The sequence below is a fragment of the Lissotriton vulgaris genome, chromosome 1_1, assembly GCF_964263255.1.
Source record: "Lissotriton vulgaris chromosome 1_1, aLisVul1.2, whole genome shotgun sequence".
NCBI classification, from domain to species: domain Eukaryota; kingdom Metazoa; phylum Chordata; class Amphibia; order Caudata; family Salamandridae; genus Lissotriton; species Lissotriton vulgaris.
Window position 1 is genome coordinate 211,502,704 of NC_141685.1, and position 20,855 is coordinate 211,523,558.

A 20,855-nucleotide genomic window follows, 5' to 3' on the forward strand; every position below is an offset into this window, starting at 1 on the left:
TCATAATGATGAAGCCCCTGGTCTTGTGACCTGAAAATAACACTTCTCATTGGTTCAGGACAGTTTTTTTTTCTAAATGATGAAAGACCCCACCTTTTTTCCTTATTCTGACTTTGTCCTTTGACTGAGGAAGACCTGTTTGTTGCTCTGTCTACTTTTTTGCTCTTTGAGTAATATTTTGTACTATAAAATGGCTTCATTAGTAGCATCAGCTGGTGCATCTGCCCCACCACCACCACCACAACCACCAAGAGGACCAGCTCCAAATTATGTTGGTGGTCAAGAACAGGAGGAGGAAGAGGAAGAGGAACAGGAGGAGGGGAGAAGAAGATGGCTGCCTGAAGAAAACACACCTTATAAACCCAAACCACACTTCATTTGGGAGTTTTTTTCAATTCCAGAGGGGGAAAAAAAGGTGAATGCGCCAAAAGTCACTTGCCTCATCTGCAATGATGAACTTTCACGGGGCAACCCAAATAAGAAATATTCTTTTGGTAACTATACCATGATTCGGCACATGACAAGAAAGCATCCAAACAACTACTCTCGTGCAGAGTTCCGGGAACTGGCCAGTAACCTCCCCCATTCATCAAGGACCCCCTCCCAAAGAAACCAACCCACTTCCTCGCAACCAGAAACATCTGAAGTGATGCCTTGCATTCAGCCGAGGTTTGCTGATTTTAAAATTACTTGCAAAGCTTGTGGCAAACTTATCTCCTATGGGGAACAAAGTGTGAAACTCATCGTCCTTGCAGGTGATAATCACAAGTGCCCCAAAAAGAAGTAATTTTTTGGGTTTTTTGTTTTTTTGCTCCAGTTGAGCCAGTTTCAATTCCCTTTTTTTGTTTCTCCCCCAAAAAAATACAAAAAAATATATAAAACTGTTTTGAAAAGCCAAAAAAAGTACAAAAAGTTCAAAAAACACACAAAAAATATAAAACAACAAAAAGAAGAAAAAAAAAAGTTCTTTTTAGAACTACCTCCAATTTCTAAATCAAAACTTCATTTTTTAAACACTCTGTCACCTTTTTTCATCATAGTGCGCTCCCAGGGCCGCTCCCCGGTGCGCGCACCGTGCGCTTCCCCTGCGCAAAACGAAAAAAAAAAAATATTTTAAATGCCCCGCGGGGCCCTTTTATAGCCCCCACATCAAACCTAGGGGGTCAAAGGGGTCTATCCCTGACGCCTTATGGTCAGTTCCCACTTTGTTTTAGCCACCTCTTATGTCTCGATTTTACCGAGACACAAGATGGCGACCGCTCTGGACTGTTTCGAATGTTTACAGACACCCGAGAGCCAATCAGCTTTCCATGCGCACCTCGCGTGGCGCGCCTGGAGCGCTCCCCGGTGCGCGCACCGGTGCGCTGCTATAGATATATATATTTTTTTGAACCTAAATTACTCAAAATCCACTGGAGCACATATCTTGAGACATAGCAAAGGCACATCGGGCTACCAGTCCCTACAATTTTGCCAAGTTTGGTGGAAATCCATTCAGCCGTTCGGGCTAAAAGTGAAATCGACCGCCCTATGGAAATTAACATGGGGAAAACGCGTTTTGGGACCCCCCTTTTATCTCGGCCCCCGCTTGACAAATCCCCCCCAAACTTTCAGGGAAGGACCGGAACGCCGCGAGGCCATTTTCAGGAAATTTTCAGGCAGATTCGTCAACCGGCGCAAAAGTTATTCCAAATAGAATTTTGAGATTTAACATTGAAAAAAATCCTAACTATAACTACCTACTGGCGACCGCCAGTAGGTAATATATATATATATATATATATATATATATATACCCATCCCTGCCACTCCTAACCCAGTGACCATGTCAACGTGCACCCCCCCACCTTCAACACTACTGCACCAGTATTGTGTGCTGTAAGAGCTGTTGCAACAATTCATATCATTGGCTCAAGTGGGAAATATTGTGGTATCATCACGTTAATAAAAGAATAATCTCACTTTTTTAGAATGACCATAGCCACCTAAGAGGTACCATGGACCCGATTCACAGAACTAATCAGAGACAAAATCCTAAATTTACTACTTTTGTTATTTACAGAAGGCATTTAGTAGTAGCAAAGTTAGGATTTTGTCTTAAATCAGGATTTTGTCTTAAGTTAGGATTTTGTTTTAAGACCCAAACGTAAGACAAACTTAAGTTTAACTTAAGTTTAACTTAAGTTTAAGTAAGACAAAATCCTAACTTAAGAGAAAATCCTAATTTAAAACAAAATCCTAATTTAAGACAAAATCCCAATTTAAGACGAAAACCTAACTTTACTACTACTAAATGCCTTCTGTGAATACCAAAAGTAGTACGTTTAGGGTTTTGTTTTATGAATCGGCACCTATGTCAATAAATGTACTGGTGACAGAGTACATCATTGTAGGACATCTTTGGTCTCTATGGCCATCCCTGAGTTGTATAAAGGATTTTTGCCTCTGACGGCCCCATCAGTTTCCCGAGAATGGACTAATAATCATCCAAAATGTTTGTGGAAGTTTTCAGGCCAAGTGAATTGGAGATGTCCCAGCTGTGGATTGTGTTATAGTGTACAGCAGCATCATTGTGCCATAGAGTTGTCAAGTCACAACCCCACAATCAAGTTGCAATTTCAATTAGGGAATATGCTGTCATTAAGTTGTGGGTGAATGAATGATTGAAAGTACTTCTAAAGTGCGTAATCAGTTGCCCAAGGACATTATAGTCCTAAAATTGATAGAATGTCAGACTTTACTGCATCAGCAAGCTTTGGGCAAGCAAGGATAGTCTGAGGCACCAAATGCTACATAACCCTTACCTTGAGGGGTTGTCACTAGCTACCTCTATATGTTAGACTTTATTTTAAAGTCGCTTTCTTGGCCTAACAGTCCAGAGACATTGACCCACCAACTGAGGTAACGGCTTAATTAAACTGAACAGAAGGAGGCTCCAGCCCGTCACACATTTAGAAGAACCAAGGTTGGAGAAGCCGCATACCTCACCCCCTTCTTTTGTGCTTGTTATCAACCAGTACTCAGATAGCGCTAAAGGGACCCAGCCCTGGTATGCAAGCACTGTGACAAGATTCAGAAGTTCCCTATGACCTAAACGTCTATATTGGTCTTCTCAAGCATCGCAGGGTGTCGTTCTCAGATATATTTAAAGGCAGGGAGGACCTTCCATGAGAAGAACCTTCCTTCCACAAAGGATCTTTTTGCATGCTATCATTCCACAGCAGTGTGTCATTCAAGGTAGGCCAGGGTAGGTGTAGTGTTTTGCCTATTCCAAACCTGTAGCGCTCCTCAGTTCTTGGCAGATCCCCATTTTATGACTTGAGTTTTGTTCTAAACAGTAAAACGTTTATTTGCTGAAGCATATAGTGCATGTCCTGTGGCTGCACGCGAAAGGACCAAAGAACCTGACTGTAGCGCAGTGTCATCTTCACAAGAGGATATTTGATGGTGACTCTTCAAACCCAACTTCAGGGGAGGAGAGTCCCTCTCATTGATTGCATAACAGAGGCTATTCGGAAATAGGGGACCAAGGCCAGTAAATTGGTTTGGGGCGTTTAATATATCTCCAGAGTAAATTTTGATGAGGAACAATGCCTCGTGCGACGTTCTTATCCTGTAGGTGGAACACCTTCCTTGTCATTGTGCATGTTCTCAAGACTCCCTTCTTTTCTTGTTTATTTCCAAATTAATTATCAAACCAGCTGCAACTACTTCAGTCATGCGGTCTTTACATCTTGTTCGCTTCCTGGGCTTGAGAGTGGATAAAGTATATCTGATTATTATGCAGTTCCTAAGTGCAAGTATGAGTGTTCAGTTCTGAGAAAAAGTGCCCTCACACACCCCGAAGGATGTCATGCTTCATCATTGGGCCTGCTCCTCGTCGGTTCCTCTCTTTGGAGACTTGAGAGTGGATAATCACATTTTCATGGACAGATGAAGAAGAAACAATTTATTCTTTGAATCCTGACTTTATCCACTGACTGTGATCACCAGAGACCTTTGCCAGATCCCTGCCTCCTTGTGATAAGCCTGGACATGGTTAGTACATTTGGGTTTGACCAAACTGTGCAGCTGGGGATTGAGACTGGCTAGCTTCATATCAAGGATGGGGTGTACTAGTGTAGCCATGTATGCCACCTCACCTGTTGAGCAACGCCTTATGAGCATATGGTTATGCCCTTACGGCCAACACCAAGAGGATCGGAGGATACTTAACACCTTTGCTGCGGCAGCAATTCTGCCGCAGCACTGGGGGTGAAGGGGGCTCCCATGCTTGTGACAGAATCGCTGTGTTTGTGACGGAGCGGTTCCGTCATGGCCCCGCCCGCTGAATAGAACGCGCCGCGTAGGCGCGCCGAGCGGGCCGTGACGGAACTGCTCCGTCACCAGCACAGCGCGACTGAGGCTGGTGACGGAGCGGTTCCGTCACCAGCATGGAAGGGGTTAATGGGCTCAGAAATGATCTGCTGTGCACTGTCTGTTGCACAGTTGATCGCCAGAGCTCAACCATCTTAGGGCTGTGCACCTCCCCAGATTCCTGAAGGCCACTGATTCTACTTCCTGGCAATGCACTCCTGCCACTCAGTGCTCGGGCTGGGAATCCCTGGATGCATCAGCCGTAGAGAAACTCGCCCCACTAGAAGCAGTCACCCGTAAGTATGGGCGAATTTTGCGAATCTCGCGTTCGCGAATTCTGCGGATTTGCGAACTCGCAATCCACAAAATCCGCGAATTCCCGCGAATTTGCGGATTTTTTTTTTTTATGTTCGCACGGGTTTCTGCAAGTTCGCGAGGGTTTTGTACAATTTCGCAAATTGCGAAATTGTACAAAACGCGTGCGAACTTGCAGAAACCCGTGCGAACACAATGTGCCCAGTAGGGTATGTGCCTCTTGTGTAAATAAAAGGTCAGAGAAAGATCAGTTCAGCAGATGAAGAGAAAGAAGCTCCTGGTCACAGGAACAGCACGGGTATTGCACTCGTGAAAGTCAAGGATGCAAAGCCTATCCAGCATCACAGCTGATTTTCCACGGTAGATTTGGGAAGAAGGCACACCTGTCCAGCCTCGACGACGCTCACGATTGTTTTTGGGCTAATGAATGAGTCACTGAATTTGAGCATCAACTAGTTCGAGCGACCATGTGTGTGTTACTATGCAATCGCCCCGAAGGGCGCAGGGGTCCCTTGAGTGAGCTGCAGACCTGTGCCCAGCCATGCAACTATTTTACAATGGCGCCAGCAAGCTGCCAGCGCCGTTGTAAAATAGTTACAAAGTTAGCTTGCACAGGAAGCACTTAGATAAAATAAAACAGCACCTGCTTCGTTTTATCTAGTGGTTCCTGTGCAAGCTAACTTTGTAACTATTTTACAACGGCGCTGGCAGCTTGCTGGCGCCATTGTAAAATAGTTGCATGAGTGGGGGTTCAACTTTTGAACCCGTTACGTTCGCGGATTTTTTTTTGCGGATTTTGCGGGAAATCCACAAAATTCGCGGATTGCGGATTTCCCAAAAATCCGCAAAATCCGCGAGCGTAACGGATTTCCCGCTCACACCTAGGCACCCGCAGAAACCAACTTGCTAGGACCTATAGTTCATGTTTCAATTAGCCAAAGAGCTAAAGCAATGCAAAATACTGGAAACAATCTCTTCCAGCTGACAAGGCAAATTACAAATTGGATTTGAAGAAATACCAGTGAGCAATTAAGGCTGCCTTAAGTTCCTTTTTTGGGGATACAATCGATGCGGCTGCCAACAAGCCGTAAGAGATTTTCAAAATTGTAAATATTTTCCTTCAATCTCATGCAGTCAGCTGCCTATTAATTCATTCCTGGATTTGTGCCCGAAATTTGATGTTTTTTCATTAAAGTAAAGTTATTGAATTCAACAAAAACTACCTGCATTGCCAGGTTCTTCTACAACTGACATTGTTGCAGATTGTTGTCCTCTGCCCCTGCCTGTTCCCTGGAACAATTTAGGCCTATTGCACTGGGGTAGTCCAATAAGGCTATTCTGAGCTGTAAATCAGGTTCCCCATCTGACCCGTGTCTTTCTACTGCACAGGCATAGGCTGCAGAGATTATTAATCCTGTTTATAATTAGCTTTTTAACATCTATTAGCAAACAGCACAAGTTCCACATGCTTGGAAGCTGGCTAAAGTAATTCCTCTCCTAACAAATCTCTCGGCAGATGTGTCCTTACTGTCCAGCTTCAGATCCATGTCTTTACTAATGAGTGCAGCCAAAATGCTTGAAAATATCGTGAACAGCCACTGTCTGAGTATCTGGAGAAGAAAGGGCTCCTGCATCCTTCCCAGTTGGGCTTTTGCTCTCGGCATGGAACCGTATTTGATAATATTTCATAAGATCTATCAGCGGCCTTTGATATGGTCTCTCTACCCACTCTTCTACAAGATCTTAGTGATATTGGAGTTAGCAGCCTGGTTTTGGACTGGATTCAATCTTTTCTTGATAATCGCGGACAAGCCATTTGGATGACCCCTTATTTTTCCTGTATCAAATCCCTAAGTTTGGGAATGGCGCAGGGCTCATCCTAGAGTCCAACATTGTTCAATATAGCCTTAGAGTGCGCCACAGCTGGCTCTACCAGTCAATAAAGGCCCGCTCCAGTGTTAAAAGCCTGAGCCGAAAGCTCTAAGGCTTTTAGAACATTCCGCCCCAGGGGACAGAATGGTCTAATTAGTAAAAACAAATGCCAGTCGGAGCCCAAGGGGGTTTAAATCCCCTGGGGCTCCAGGAGGCCTTTTGTTCACTTCCGCAGCTGTGAGCAAAGTCAAACATTGGTATGTTAGAGCTCCGGGCTTCTACTGGCCATTAGAAGCCCGGAGCACTCCATTGTTTTTCATGGACCTCCAAAATTGCAGTGTTCTAATAAATATATATGTCTCTTCGTCTTCTTTAGTTGAGTCAGACAGTGAGAAGATAATATCTTACGATGATGATACTCAGCTTCTCCTTATACGTGAGAATGGGCAAATGGCCGCCTTGGCGATTTTTAAAGCTTGTATGGGAGAAGTTTTTAATTGGATGTAGGCCAATGATTACAGTGTAAGTCAGCTAAAACCGAAATATCTTTGTTCGGCTGTGACTCTTTTGACTGGTGGAATAATGGTTGGCCTAAGAGACTCTCCCCCCTCCCTCTCCCATCCTGGAGGTGCCGAATTTGATAGTAAAATTGATGCACCATCTCCTTCTTTAAACCTCAAATTGAGTCGGTGGCAGGAACATGTTTGTCTACCCTGAAGTCACTTAAGAAATTTCTTACGTTTCTGCCATTTGAGGCCAAACGTAGGGTGATGCATGCTCTAATCTCTTCTAGGCTGGATTATGCAAAATGATTTTTCTTGGGCCTCCTGGATTTTTTAATTAGGTGCTCACAAGTGATCCAAAATGTTGAAGAAAGGATTTTACTGACTCTACTCAGCCATACTTCTATGTCTACTCACCTGCCCTAGCTTCATGTTCTTCCTATTAAAAAGAGGATTCTGTTCCAATCCTTGGTGCTGGTGCACCAGGCTTTCTACAAGTCTGGCCTCTTGGGGAGGCGCAGACCTTCTAAACCAGAGAGAGATCCGCGTTCCTCCCAAGCTCTTCTGACTGTGGTTCCTCCACGTGGTCACTCGAGGAGTGGCGGCTCCTCCTGTTCGGTTTTAGCTTCCGGAGCATCAACCAACCTCCCCGTACGTTTCCGAGTTCTTCAAAATTACTTTTTATTCTTGAAAACCTTTCCTGTTCATGTTGGCATGACTGTTGGTTGGGACACTCTCTTGATTAGCTGTGTGCTTTATAAATCCGATCATTCATTCATTCATCCTCCAAATCCATTCAAGAGCAAAACGATTAGCAGCACTGAGTTGAGTATTTATAACAAGTAGATTCTATTTGTGGTGTGCGATCTGCTTTAAATATTATTTTTATTTATTTATTATTACATTTATTGAGCGCACAGCTACCCGGAGGTTTCCCGGCGCTAGGGCAAACTGAGCGGTGAAGAGGAGGAAGGGACACTAGTTGTTGAAGAGCCAGGTTTTTATTCCCTTACGGAATTTCAAAAAGCACGATTCTGTGCGCAAGGATTGAGGAAGGGAATTCCACAAGGATGGGGCCAACAGGGCAAACGAACGGCCTCCCATTTTGGCTCTGTTGGTGCGCGGAATGGTAAATTTGTTCTGTGAAGAGGACCTGAGTGTCCGTGGGGGGATATATTGCTGAACCAGAGCAGAGAGGTAGCAAGGGGCTCTACCAGTCATGATTTTATGCATGTAGCAGAGTGCTTTGAAGTGCACTCTGCTTACAATGCGCAACCAGTGTAGGTTCCGCCTGTGGTGAGTGACCGAGGATCTGGCAGGAAGATGACAAACCAGGCGGACTGCCATGTTCTGTACCACCTGGTACTTCCTGATTACCTCTTTGGCAGCACCCAAGAGAAGAATGTTCCCATAGTCCAGGCGAGAGATGACGAGAGCCTGGACTACGGTCCTCAGGGTGTCCGCAGGCAGCATCCAGGTGATCTTTCTCAGCCACCTGATGATGGTAGTACAGGTGGCTGCAACTTTCACAGCGTGTTGTTTGAAAGAAAGTTGGTTATCGAAGATCACACCGAGATTGCGAGCAGACACTGATGGAGTGGGTAGAGGGCCCATCTCCGGAGGCCAATGGTGTGGGCCCCAGAGAGAGGTGTCTGAGCCAAACAGGAGCAGCTCTGTTTTATCTCCGTTGAGCTTAAGTTTGTGCTTCAGCATCCAGTCCGATATATGCTTCAGCCCAATTTGGAGAGAGGAGGAGGGGAGGTTTTTATTAGTAGACAGTGAGTAGATGACTTGCGTGTCATCAGCATAGGAGTAAATTGTGAGGCCAGCCTGTTCAGCCAGGAACGCAAGAGGCCTAACATACAAGTTAAAGAAAAGGGGACTGAGGATAGACCCCTGGGGAACACCGTGAGAGGAGGGGAGAGTAGATGATACAGATGTGGAGGAAAAAACTTGAAACGTGCGGTCAGACAAAAAGTTAGCAATCCAGGCCAGGGCGGTGCCACGGACACCAACTGCCTCCAGGGTGGACAATAAGATGGAATGGGAGACGGTGTCAAAAGCGGCACTCAAATCAAGCAAGATGAGTGCCACCGTCTCACCATTATCCACTTGGCGTCTGATGGTTTCTGACACGCCAAGAAGAGTAGTTTCTGTGGAGAAGCCAGCCCTGAAACCGGATTGAGACCCATGAAGAAAATTGGTGGATTCAACAAAAGAACTGAGTAAAGAATTAACATGCTTCTCCAAAATCTTGGAGAAGGAAGAGAGCAGCGAAATAGGGCGAAAGTTGGAAGGATTGTTGGGGTCTGCGTTGGCCTTTTTTAGTAGTGGTACCACCATCGCGTGCTTCCATTCGTTAGGGACAGTTGCTTCTACCAGGGATGCGTTCAGGAGATCCAAAATAATGTGGAATGGGCTGGGTCGAGGGAGCACATAACTTGAGGGGGGAGAGGGTCAAGGGGGGAACCAGATTTGATGCCCTGGAGGTACTTTTTTAGAAGCGCGGGGGAGATGGGATCCCAAGAGCACAGTTGGGTGGAGGAGGGCAAGGAACAGGGGGATGCGTCCAGGGGAGGGTAATTGGGATCTTGAGCAACGTGAGTAGAGGCGGTAGGAGTGGAATTAAAAATGGCGTAGATTTTCTCAATCTTTTCACAGAAGAAGTTGGCTAGAGCATTACACTGGGTGGTGTCAAGACAGGGATCTTTAGGAACAGAGGAAGCACCTGAGAGCTCTTTAACTATTTTAAACAGGGCCTTGGGCCTGTTTTGAGCCGTAAGTATGGTGTTGTTGGCAAAGTTAGCTCTGGCGGTGTCACATGCCGCATGGTAGATTTTCAGAGCGGACCTGTATTTAACTTTATGCTCAGGGTTATACTTTGAGCGCCAAAGACGTTCCAATTTTTTGCATTTAGATTTTTCAAGGCGTAAAGAGTCATTAAACCAGGGAGCCGGAGGGTAATGTACTTGAGATTTGTTTTTTTGGGTAGGGAGGCAGGAGTCCAGAGCTGTAGTTAGCCAAGATCTAACGGCGGGTAGCTCTTTGATGGTTATATTGGAAACTGACGATGTAGAGTTGGCGAGGAGAGAGTTTAATTTATCTAGATCTAGGCGTTTCCAGTTCCTGCTAGCTTTATGGGGAAGGTCAGATCTGAGGGTCTCAGCTGCACATGTTTTAATCGAGAATTTAACAAGAAAATGATCTGACCAGAGAACAGGGGTAGAAGAATGATAGGAGATGCTCGTCAGGTTGGAAATGATGGGGTCCAAAAGGTTACCGGCCTTATGGGTAGGGTCGGAATTAAGGAGATGCAGGTCAAGAGCTTCGAGATCCTGTATAAGGCGTTTAGCATTATTATTATGATTTTTGTTATTAAGAGTAACATTATTATTACTTATAATGACCAGTTTCAATCTAAATACTGCATCATCAGGTCATGTGCTAGGCTGGGAAGGATACCCAGTACATGGAACTGGCACAATCGAATGGCCCAAAGCGTGGACACAACACAAAGCTGGCCGGGTGTAATATTACCACAAAGCCATGGGGATGCCACGTCACCACTAGTGAACCACTGGGCAGCCAGAGCCTGACAAGTCTCTTGATGCAATGTCGAATGGCAAGTCAGACAGGGCACACCTATCAACACATGATGGTGTAGAATGAGCATGCTACAGCAAATCTTTAAAGGAGAGTGACAAGCCAAGTGCAGGGGGGGGGGTGCCTGCACCTCCCACACTGAGATCTTCAGATGAGTTACAAAGGAAGACACTTCACCGAGCAGGAAGAGCCTCCCTGGGGTGTGCTTGAGGGTGTATGAGTGTGTGATGACTATTTAAGATCCATGCGTGACCATCACTCTTCCTACTCCACTCATTAATGTAGAGTGACATGCAAAATGCAAAGGGGGTGCCTGCACCTCCCACACTGAGATCTTCAGATGAGTTACAAAGGAAGACACTTCACCGAGCAGGAAGAGCCTCCCTGGGGTGTGCTTGAGGGTGTGTGAGTGTGTGATGACTATTTAAGATCCATGCGTGACCATCGCGCGTCCTACTCCACTCATTAATGTAGAGTGACATGCAAAATGCAAAGGGGTGCCTGCACCTCCCACACTGAGATCTTCAGATGAGTTACAAAGGAAGACACTTCACCGAGCAGGAAGAGCCTCCCTGGGGTGTGCTTGAGAGTGTGTGAGTGTGTGATGACTTTTTAAGATCTACGTGTGACCATCACGCTCTCTCCATCGCCTACAGACAGACATCAATCGTGGTGATTACTTTGGGCGGACCCCCCTTCACATCGCAGCAGCATCCGGGAATGTGGACATGATGAAGTTCCTGCTTTCTTGGGGGGCGGAGCACTCACTACATGACCGCTTTGGAATCACCCCGCTGCACGACGCCATCAAGGCCAGGTACGTTTCTTGGTCTGTGAATGCTAACATGTAGCTTTGTCTTGAAACATTTTGACTAAATCTCCTTTAATGCCGCATCCAGCCCCTTCCCCCTAATGTAGGACACCCGGCTATCCGGGCGGCTCAGCTGCTTGCCCCGAAGCTCAGACTTGGGATATAGAGACTCCTATGACCCCCTTCTATGATACTGAATATCCTGGACAGTGGGCCCTAGTTTACGGAGGGTGTGGGCTTCCACTCCTGAATGTGCACAAGTTCCATTTCTCTCCTCAAACATTGCCATTTTAGTGCTTAATTTGTAATAAATTAAGTACCAGGACCCATTGATCCACTGCAGCTGGCATAACCCATGTGACTTTAAACTGCATGTTTAAGCTCAAGTTGTGTTATTTTTTAAGACACATGAAACAGTTTAATACGCCACTAATTAAGTGTTGCTTTAAAATACACACACAGCGCCACCATGTGGCGGTTTCTCATTAATGTGTGCTAGTGTTTAGCAACGGAAAACACAGGCACAAATTAAGCACTACAAGTGATTCCTTGCATTTATGCCCCAGAGGATCCTCTTGCGAGGAGCACGTAATAGAGAAAAATGCACACAGGTAAACGGATCCCAGATAGGCTGTACTAAATAGGCACCACTAGGGCTGTGACAGGCTTTCAGTGCACACCATGAGGACCTTTCAGGAGGAGGCGTGGGGGTAACAGACTGCACCACCCATGTGGGAGAGGCCCGGGCTGATGTTGCACACAAACTCCACGCTCATCCGGGGTCTTAGCATCATAACAAGTGGCATGTGCACTCTGCCCTTCCACCGATCTAAAGGGTCACACACAGCTATGTGTTTTCAGACTAAACTCTAGCTTTTAGGGCCTCCCAATTTCCCCAGTACACATCCATGCAGTGGTTAATTTGTAATAAAATAAGTGCCAAGGCTCTCTTCAGGAGGCAGTTTGCTCCTGCCCATTTCTCCTGTTAGCTCCACCTAAAACAGAATCACTACTATCCATGAAAATTGGGGGAGAATGTGGCTATTGGCCAGAGCTGCCACCTTCAGAGCTGGGGAACCAGGTTTTATTTTCTGCGTCGGCTAAACATCCTGTGATTCTAGGCAAAGCAATTAATCTCCCTGTAAATGAATGTGTGCCTTAACTGGTGTCTATGAAAGTGCCGGTGCTGAGCACCGGAAAACACCGGCACAAATTAAGCACTGCATCCACGGAGAGGTAGACAAATCTGTCACTCCATGACGGTGTGCTCTTCCTGACAAAAAGTCGACATCTTCTCAAATAAACACCCTGGATCTAATAGGGAAGTATGCTGCACTGGAGTCCTAATTACCCAACCATCAGCTTCATACACATCTCACCGAAGGATCCAGTAGAAAAATACTGCTGGTAAGTCCTCAATCCACCTGTCTGCCACACCGATGCCAAAGCAGCGACCGCCACTTCACACCAACCACATGGACTATTTATCAGTGAAACAAGACTCGCCTTCCAGTTGCACAGACATCTTGGAGCTTCTTGCACCCACATGAAACAATGCAAACTAAGTCGAGGGGAAGTCATCCCAAGGCCATCATCGCAACGCATACTCCTGAAATCTTAAAACCTCATTAGCCCGAAATTCCTCACCTGCCATTTCCACATCTTCAGATCTCAAACAGTGACATTTAAAGTGATCTAGAGGCCATGGGACTAGAGCAAGACCATCACTCCATCATTGAAAGAACTCCTGATCCCTTATTTGACACTTCAGTGTCTGCAATACCTACTTGTGGCGTTTCAGCCTCCTATGAGAACTTCCAACTTCCCAAAGGACTTCTCCAAAAGATGCGCTCCTCAACCCCCTAAACGCCTTCAAGATTATGCAGCATATCAAGGAACCAACACACTTAAGGCCAATACCATTGATCTAGTAACAATTTCCATGCCTGAATATTATTAACTGCTCGATTAATTAACTCAAACAGTGACATTTAAAGTGATCTAGAGGCCATGGGACTAGAGCAAGACCATCACTCCATCATTGAAAGAACTCCTGATCCCTTATTTGACACTTCAGTGTCTGCAATACCTACTTGTGGCGTTTCAGCCTCCTATGAGAACTTCCAACTTCCCAAAGGACTTCTCCAAAAGATGCGCTCCTCAACCCCCTAAACGCCTTCAAGATTATGAATAATAATTGAACTAAGCAGCTCCTCCCTCCTGCCCTCGCACCCTCTCCTGCTCATCCATATCCTGGCTTAATGCTCAGCCGTTTACCCTTAGGCGTATTGTGCAGTCCCCAGTGTTGCTTGAAATTCATTTTTGATTCAAAACAAATTGATACAAAATGTGAAAAATGCGAGGACGTGATAGTTCTGATTAGAGGGGCGGCACTCCTCTCTGCCTGTCGGGGACCAGCCTGCTTGCTTCTGCTTGATTTGGCGTGTCAGTTGCAGGAGCAGGATTGCATTCCTGTGTGCCCTTTAAGAGAATCTTGATCAGGTGCGTGAATTTCCCCAATCCTGCTAAATTCATTGTCTTTGATTTGGAAAAGCATAAGAATGAGGCTTCTCTGCAGGTCTTTGCTCCATTGACAGTACAGATCGGACGAAGGAGGCGCTGACGTTCATTATTCAGTTTGGGGCAACAGCACAGGAGGTGGAGCCAGGATTCCTTCGGGATAGAGCACAGCCTACATTTTTTATTTTCCCCTTACATGCCCATGCTGGATTAAAATCAGCGATACGTAACATTGTAAGTCTCTTAAAAAGTATTTTACTTCTGACTTGCGGTGTCAGGGCTTCGCCTAGGTAGGGTTGGGCTTTTTCCGGCAAGTATGATTTGTTCAGTGGCTCTAGGTTAGGACTTGAGCGAAGGGCCTTAATGCCTTGACCAAGGGATAATGTAGTATCTTGGTATTTCTCTATGCTATCCTTCTCTACCTCTATTGGAATGTTCATGTGATGCACCTTTCAGAATGTTGGTGTTCTGCCTGAGGGTTTACAGTTGGCTGGGCTGAGCACCATGCTGGATGCTCCTGGTGGGGTCTCTCTGTACATCTTGCATTAAAGCATCACTTAATACTACTTCATTTGTGGACTTCTCATCATTACATTCATGGCGACAATCTTAATATAGAACCTACACCTGTCAAGTCTGGAAGTACTTCATACTGTTTGAAATTAAGAAAGGAAACTACAAACCATGAAAGGACCTCCTGCAACAAGAAAAGCTACCCCAACTGCCAGCATGACCCCACCAGTGACCTACAACCGGTCGCCCACAGCAGTCTGGCAGTCGTCCTGTGTAACTGTGATTCTACAAATTTTAAGTTGGAGCTGTGCCCTGACTCTGGGTAAGCCTGTTTGTTTTGACTTTGAGACTCACGCTTTATCCTCACATGAGGGTAAGCATTCCACTTGCCAACTCTGCCTGTTGTCCTATTTACAAGGAGAGTCTTCTTTATGCTGTGTTAAAGATGTGCCCCTTAATGGGTTAAACCAGAATCGTTTTTGCTCCTGGCTCATCCTGTGTTATGCCTTTACATGAAAATAGGCATTGTCTTTCATCATCTACGCTGTTTGGGGAAAAGTTGTTTCTGACCTAGTATAGATTTGTGTGCTACAGTGACTTTATTGAAAATTATATTATTTATAGTTTCTCTTTGCCCCATGTTTTATAAGTGGATTTAAGGAGGTGGTTTGATGACGTTCTGACACTTTCTCTGACTTATCACCTTAGCTTGGCCAAGCTTAATTTTTGCGTTGGTCATTTGCTTTAAAGTACATTTCTTTTGCCTTTTATTTGTGCAAAATTCAGTGAAAATCGAGCCACCTTTGCCATCATCAGTTCAACTGCTCTTTTTCTAATTTAAAAGTCCAGCGCGAGCTGCCCACTGTGCACGCACTCACCTGCTCTTGTCGTGACGCGTCGTCCTCTCTACTGGATCTCCGATGTGCTTTGGTGCAAAGAAGCGCCGTGAACCACCCTGCTTTGCGTCACTGTGCGTGCCGCCATATTTGTTTTGGAAGACAAACCAGTGCTGTTCACGTCATTTGCCTCTACGTCGCTTGGAGTCTCGATGCAAACTGCGCATGCCATGTTTACTTTGGGCAAGACTGAGAGAGTTTTTCTTCACACATGAGAAGTGGATCGTCTTCTTTGGAAAGCGTGAGTCTGGATGCTATATTCACGGAGATATACGCATCTGCATCTTGTCATTGTTTTGAAAGGAGTATTTCAATGGTAAGGCGTTGCAGCTGACAATAACTACTTGCATTATAAGAGTTTCCACCAACCCAGCTTGAAACGACACCTGCCATACTCGCAACTCTTGCGGGCGAAAAGAATTGCATCTACCCCTGAAAACTTCGACTATAATAGCTCTACCATCATCACAAAGTTCAGACAACGGGGTTACCCAGAGGAAATCATTGAAACAGCCAAAACCAGAGTCTTGAATAAATCCAGACAGGACCTATTAAAACCCAGAGAACAATCCTCAGAATCAGACACTCGTGCTGTATTTGTCTTGAAATATTCAACGCAATCCTTAAAAATCAAACAATCTATTCGCAGGCACTGGCAAATGCTACAACTTGAAACGGATTTCAATAAGATATTCGACTACCCGCCTATTTTTGCACACCAACGCTCTAAAAATATCGCATCTATGCTGAAGCAACCCTCAACCCAAAAACAAATTATCTACAAAGGCACTATACCATGCCACAACTGTGGCCATTGCAGCAGTATCATTTCAGGAAATTGCCTATCACACCCTACTCAAGGGACGCCCATTCGTCTCAAAGTAAATGCCACCTGTGATTCAACTAACGTCATATATATGCTGAAATGCCCGTGTGGCTTACCATATGTAGGTAAAACTGAAAGGAAAATCAAAACAAGATTGACGGAGCACCGTAGCAACATACGCACCAAAAATCTTAAATCTTGTGTAGCAGCTCATTTTGTGCAACATGGACACAACCCCAGCCAAATTCGCTTCCTTATCTTGGAAGTGGTGGACAAATATCCTCACATAGACAATAATAAAAATTTGCTACGCCGTGAATTATATTGGATACACCGTCTTCTCGCAATGCATCCAAGAGGACTTAATGACAGATTAGAATACAGTTGTTACCTTTAAACTACTGTTCTGGTATCTCATTGATCTTGTCTGCAATATGATGTGCTAATTTGATTGATACCCTTTATGCATATTTGCTTATTTGCTTTATGTGTATATTTGCCTTATTTCCACCTGTGACCTTTTTTCCCTTTCCTTTGCTTTTTTCCATCCCTTATACTCTTACATTATGTTTATTGAGTTTTCTTATACATGCCACTTTTTTAACCTACACTACTTTTTTCCTCATTATTTTCTTCTCCTCTATACATGTGTTCAGTCTGCGCTTCACGATGATTACTTATTTATTTATATTTTTGCATAACTCTCTATTTATATCCTCCACTCGATTCCTGTAATTATTTGTGATTATATTCTGTGCACACTCTCTTCCACTCGCGTTCCTTCGTATCACTCTAACTCAGTCTGTTTTCTCTCTCTTGACTCCATGCGTTCTTAACCCCATCTAGTACGCATGCGTGGCGTCTTCCGGGTTCTCGAATTTGAGCCCGGAGCTTACTCGGATTACCTTTCGGAATGTGTCTAACCCTTCATATATTCGGTAAGAACTTTGCTTTCTCTACCGCGTTCTCGGATCGGTCTAAGCTACCACTTATATTCATTGCACCGCCGGTTTTTTCATTTCCACATATTTATTGCACGAAAAAAGTTCTTTGGGATACTTTACTTTCTCACAGTGCCTTTCTACTAATCTCCATGCTTATTTTCGAACACCGAGGTTTTCCTTCATTCTCCCTCGACCTTGGACTACTATCTTTTTACACTATATGTTGGCATGCCATCCTGACGTTTGTACCGTCCTATCACTCACGTCCAAAGATGAACCCACTCTGGGTTTTTACCCTCTTGCACAATTAAAGCTCGGTACCGTTTATCATTCACCATTGCTCAACTTAGTTATTTATCCTGTGTCTTTGGGACTCCTGTATCAGCGCCCTACATATGGTTTCCTCTTATTTTCTAGATTCCCCCTGAAGAAGTGCTTCCCAGCACGAAATGCATCGGGGACTACTTTGAATGTATAACCTTGCAAGAAATTATAAGAATTTAAATTCATGGATCATATGACTAGAATATGACTGATGAAACATTGAATTGTGATCAACTGAATACCTTTATGAATACGGATTGTTGAAATAAACCAATCTTAAATTACGTTCAACTTTGAATTCAAAACTTTATTGAACATATTCACGCACAAATAGTGCCCATCAGAGTGCCTAGGATTCGTCCTTACCCCCTGTAAGGCTAACACTGTTCTTATTCTACATGCACCTTTTGGACCAGGAAGGTGACTTCCTAAGCACCTACAAACTAGACTACTGACCTTACTCTGTTAATTCAACATATTTTACCCTAGGAGTGCAGCGGTTCCTAAACAAAGTATAGTTTCTCTTTGCCCCATGTTTTATAAGTGGATTTAAGGAGGTGGTTTGATGACGTTCTGACACTTTCTCTGACTTATCACCTTAGCTTGGCCAAGCTTAATTTTTGCGTTGGTCATTTGCTTTAAAGTACATTTCTTTTGCCTTTTATTTGTGCAAAATTCAGTGAAAATCGAGCCACCTTTGCCATCATCAGTTCAACTGCTCTTTTTCTAATTTAAAAGTCCAGCGCGAGCTGCCCACTGTGCACGCACTCACCTGCTCTTGTCGTGACGCGTCGTCCTCTCTACTGGATCTCCGATGTGCTTTGGTGCAAAGAAGCGCCGTGAACCACCCTGCTTTGCGTCACTGTGCGTGCCGCCATATTTGTTTTGGAAGACAAACCAGTGCTGTTCACGTCATTTGCCTCTACGTCGCTTGGAGTCTCGATGCAAACTGCACATGCCATGTTTACTTTGGACAAGACTGAGAGAGTTTTTCTTCACACATGAGAAGTGGATCGTCTTCTTTGGAAAGCGTGAGTCTGGATGCTATATTCACGGAGATATACGCATCTGCATCTTGTCATTGTTTTGAAAGGAGTATTTCAATGGTAAGGCGTTGCAGCTGACAGTAAGACAAGTAAAACAACTTTACCTCACTTAACATCGTCACAAATCTAAGGTACTGTTTGCGTTTCTTCATGATAATGACGGAGCCTTATGGAGCACTTTCTGGATTTCTTGTGTGTTTATCATTTCAAATAAGGTTATTTTTCGGGGGCAAGTATCAAGCTCCGGCGTTTAGTTTTAAGTGAATGCATATATGTGTGCTATTTAGTGACTTGTTTGCCATGTTTTCATGATAGGTCCATGTTTATTGCCATTTTGTAAAGTTTTGCACTCAACACACATGCATTTCTTGTTTCCCTTTTATGCACAACAGTGTTTTGACTTTCGCACTTGCAATGAGTTTTAGTCCCATCTGTATAACCTAAATGTTTGTGATGGGTCCTAGTCCCAATTACTTGCAGTGGGTTTTAGTCCCACCTGTTTAATTTAAATGTCTTTTGCGATGAGTTTTTAGTCCCATTTCTTTGCAGTGGGGTTTAGTCCCATCTGTGTTACTTTAATGTTTGCATTGGGTTCCAGTCTCATTTGCTTACTGTGGGTTTCAGTCCCACCTGTTTAATTTGCTTTGGGTTCCAATCCCATTTGCTTACTGTGGGTTCCAGTCCTACCTGTTTAATTTGCATTGGGTCTCAGTCCCATTTGTTTGCTATGGGTTTTAGTCCCATTTGTTTATTTTACAATGTTTTTCCGATGGGTTCAATTCCCATTTGCTTGCAGTGGGCTTTAGTCCTACTTGCGCATTTGCTTTGTATTTGCAATGGGTTACAGTCCCATTTGTTTGTAGTGGGTTTTAGTCCCATCTACTTAATTTAATATTTTTGCTATGGGGTTTATGTCCCATTTTGCTTTTGTGGGTTTTAGTCCCACCTGGCACTATGTCAGTTGTCCACACGGACCTCGCTTATTTTTGTTTTATGCCCTGTCGGGTGTGTGTATTTTGTCTCCTTCAGAGGAGCTATGCTTGGGTGATAGTCCTATAGCATTATTGCGTTTTTATTCACTTATGCTAGTTTACCAGTCACTTTTTGGAGTCTAGGTTTCTTAAGTTTTACATCCACATATTTAGTTTTTGTTTTCACTATTTTATGTGCATTTATGCCTTCTATACTAAATATGTTTAGATTTTATGTATTTTTATTGCAACTTTTAGCACTGTTATCTCTTGCTTTACGTAATTGTATTTTGCTTAGAGGTAATGGTGTTTGGATGAGGTTTCACCTGTTCTCTTCCTCATCTTTATTATTCTTGAAATGCAGTTTTCTTTTATTCTTTCTCTTTTCTTATTGCCTTCCTTTGTTTTCTTCCTTTTGAAGTTCTGTAAGAAGAGAGGATGGTTTATATGGTTTATATGGTGTAAGAAGGGTGTATGGTTTATACATTTCTTTCCATTCTTCCTTCTTTGTTCTCTTTTTATGGGTGTTTTCTCCTTGCTGTTCCTTTTTCCGCTTTTGCTTAATTTACTTGCTTTCATGTCTTCCTATTCTCTGTTGCTGTTTTTTTTAGCTTTTTGTTTTCTGTTGAGAGAAGAGGATAATGTAGTATCTTGGTATTTCTCTATGCTATCCTTCTCTACCTCTATTGGAATGTTCATGTGATGCACCTTTCAGAATGTTGGTGTTCTGCCTGAGGGTTTACAGTTGGCTGGGCTGAGCACCATGCTGGATGCTCCTGGTGGGGTCTCTCTGTACATCTTGGATTAAAGCATCACTTAATACTACTTCACTTGTGGACTTCTCATCATTACAGGTATTTCACAGACTTTTTTATTTATTACTTTCTTCCAGGCATTAAGTGGAATTTCCAAAAGCCGAAGGCTTGCTGCCTCTATCTTTAGTGTGCTAATAGCGCGGCCAAGGCAGGCATCCTGCCTCCTCGAAGGCGGACCTCAATTGATATCTGAAGTAGTCTGCTGGAGCTCTCAAGGTCCTTAGGAATAGCTTTATAAGGTCCCCTGGCATGTCAGATCCAGCCTACCGAGGCCAAGCTCCAATCTCAGACTTGATTTCCTAGCTGTCCCCGTGATAAGCAGCACTGATTTATATGCTTTGGCTTGGACTAAGTTTAAAAAAGCATCCAACAACCCAGGGAAAGCCAACAAGTGACCGTAACTGATAGCTGGAAGCATTTTCGCTTTTAGAACATTCAGCATTGGTCCAGCCAAAGGACTTAGGAGATAGGGGTAGAGGGTGCAGCCCTGAACTTATTGGCATCCTTCTTGGATCAAAGGGAGCAGAGGGTTAAGTTGGG

The 20,855-nt window shown here is 44.2% G+C and overlaps 1 protein-coding gene across 1 annotated transcript in view; it reads left to right on the forward strand.

Moving 5' to 3' along the window:
- LOC147740901 (L-asparaginase-like) overlaps window positions 1-20,855 on the forward strand; it is a 145,787-nt gene that overhangs the window by 57,091 nt on the left and 67,841 nt on the right. The window contains exon 3 of the mRNA XM_086925042.1: window positions 11,306-11,466. Coding sequence (XP_086781168.1) covers window positions 11,306-11,466 — 161 coding nt within the window. The remainder of the gene's footprint in view (window positions 1-11,305; window positions 11,467-20,855) is intronic.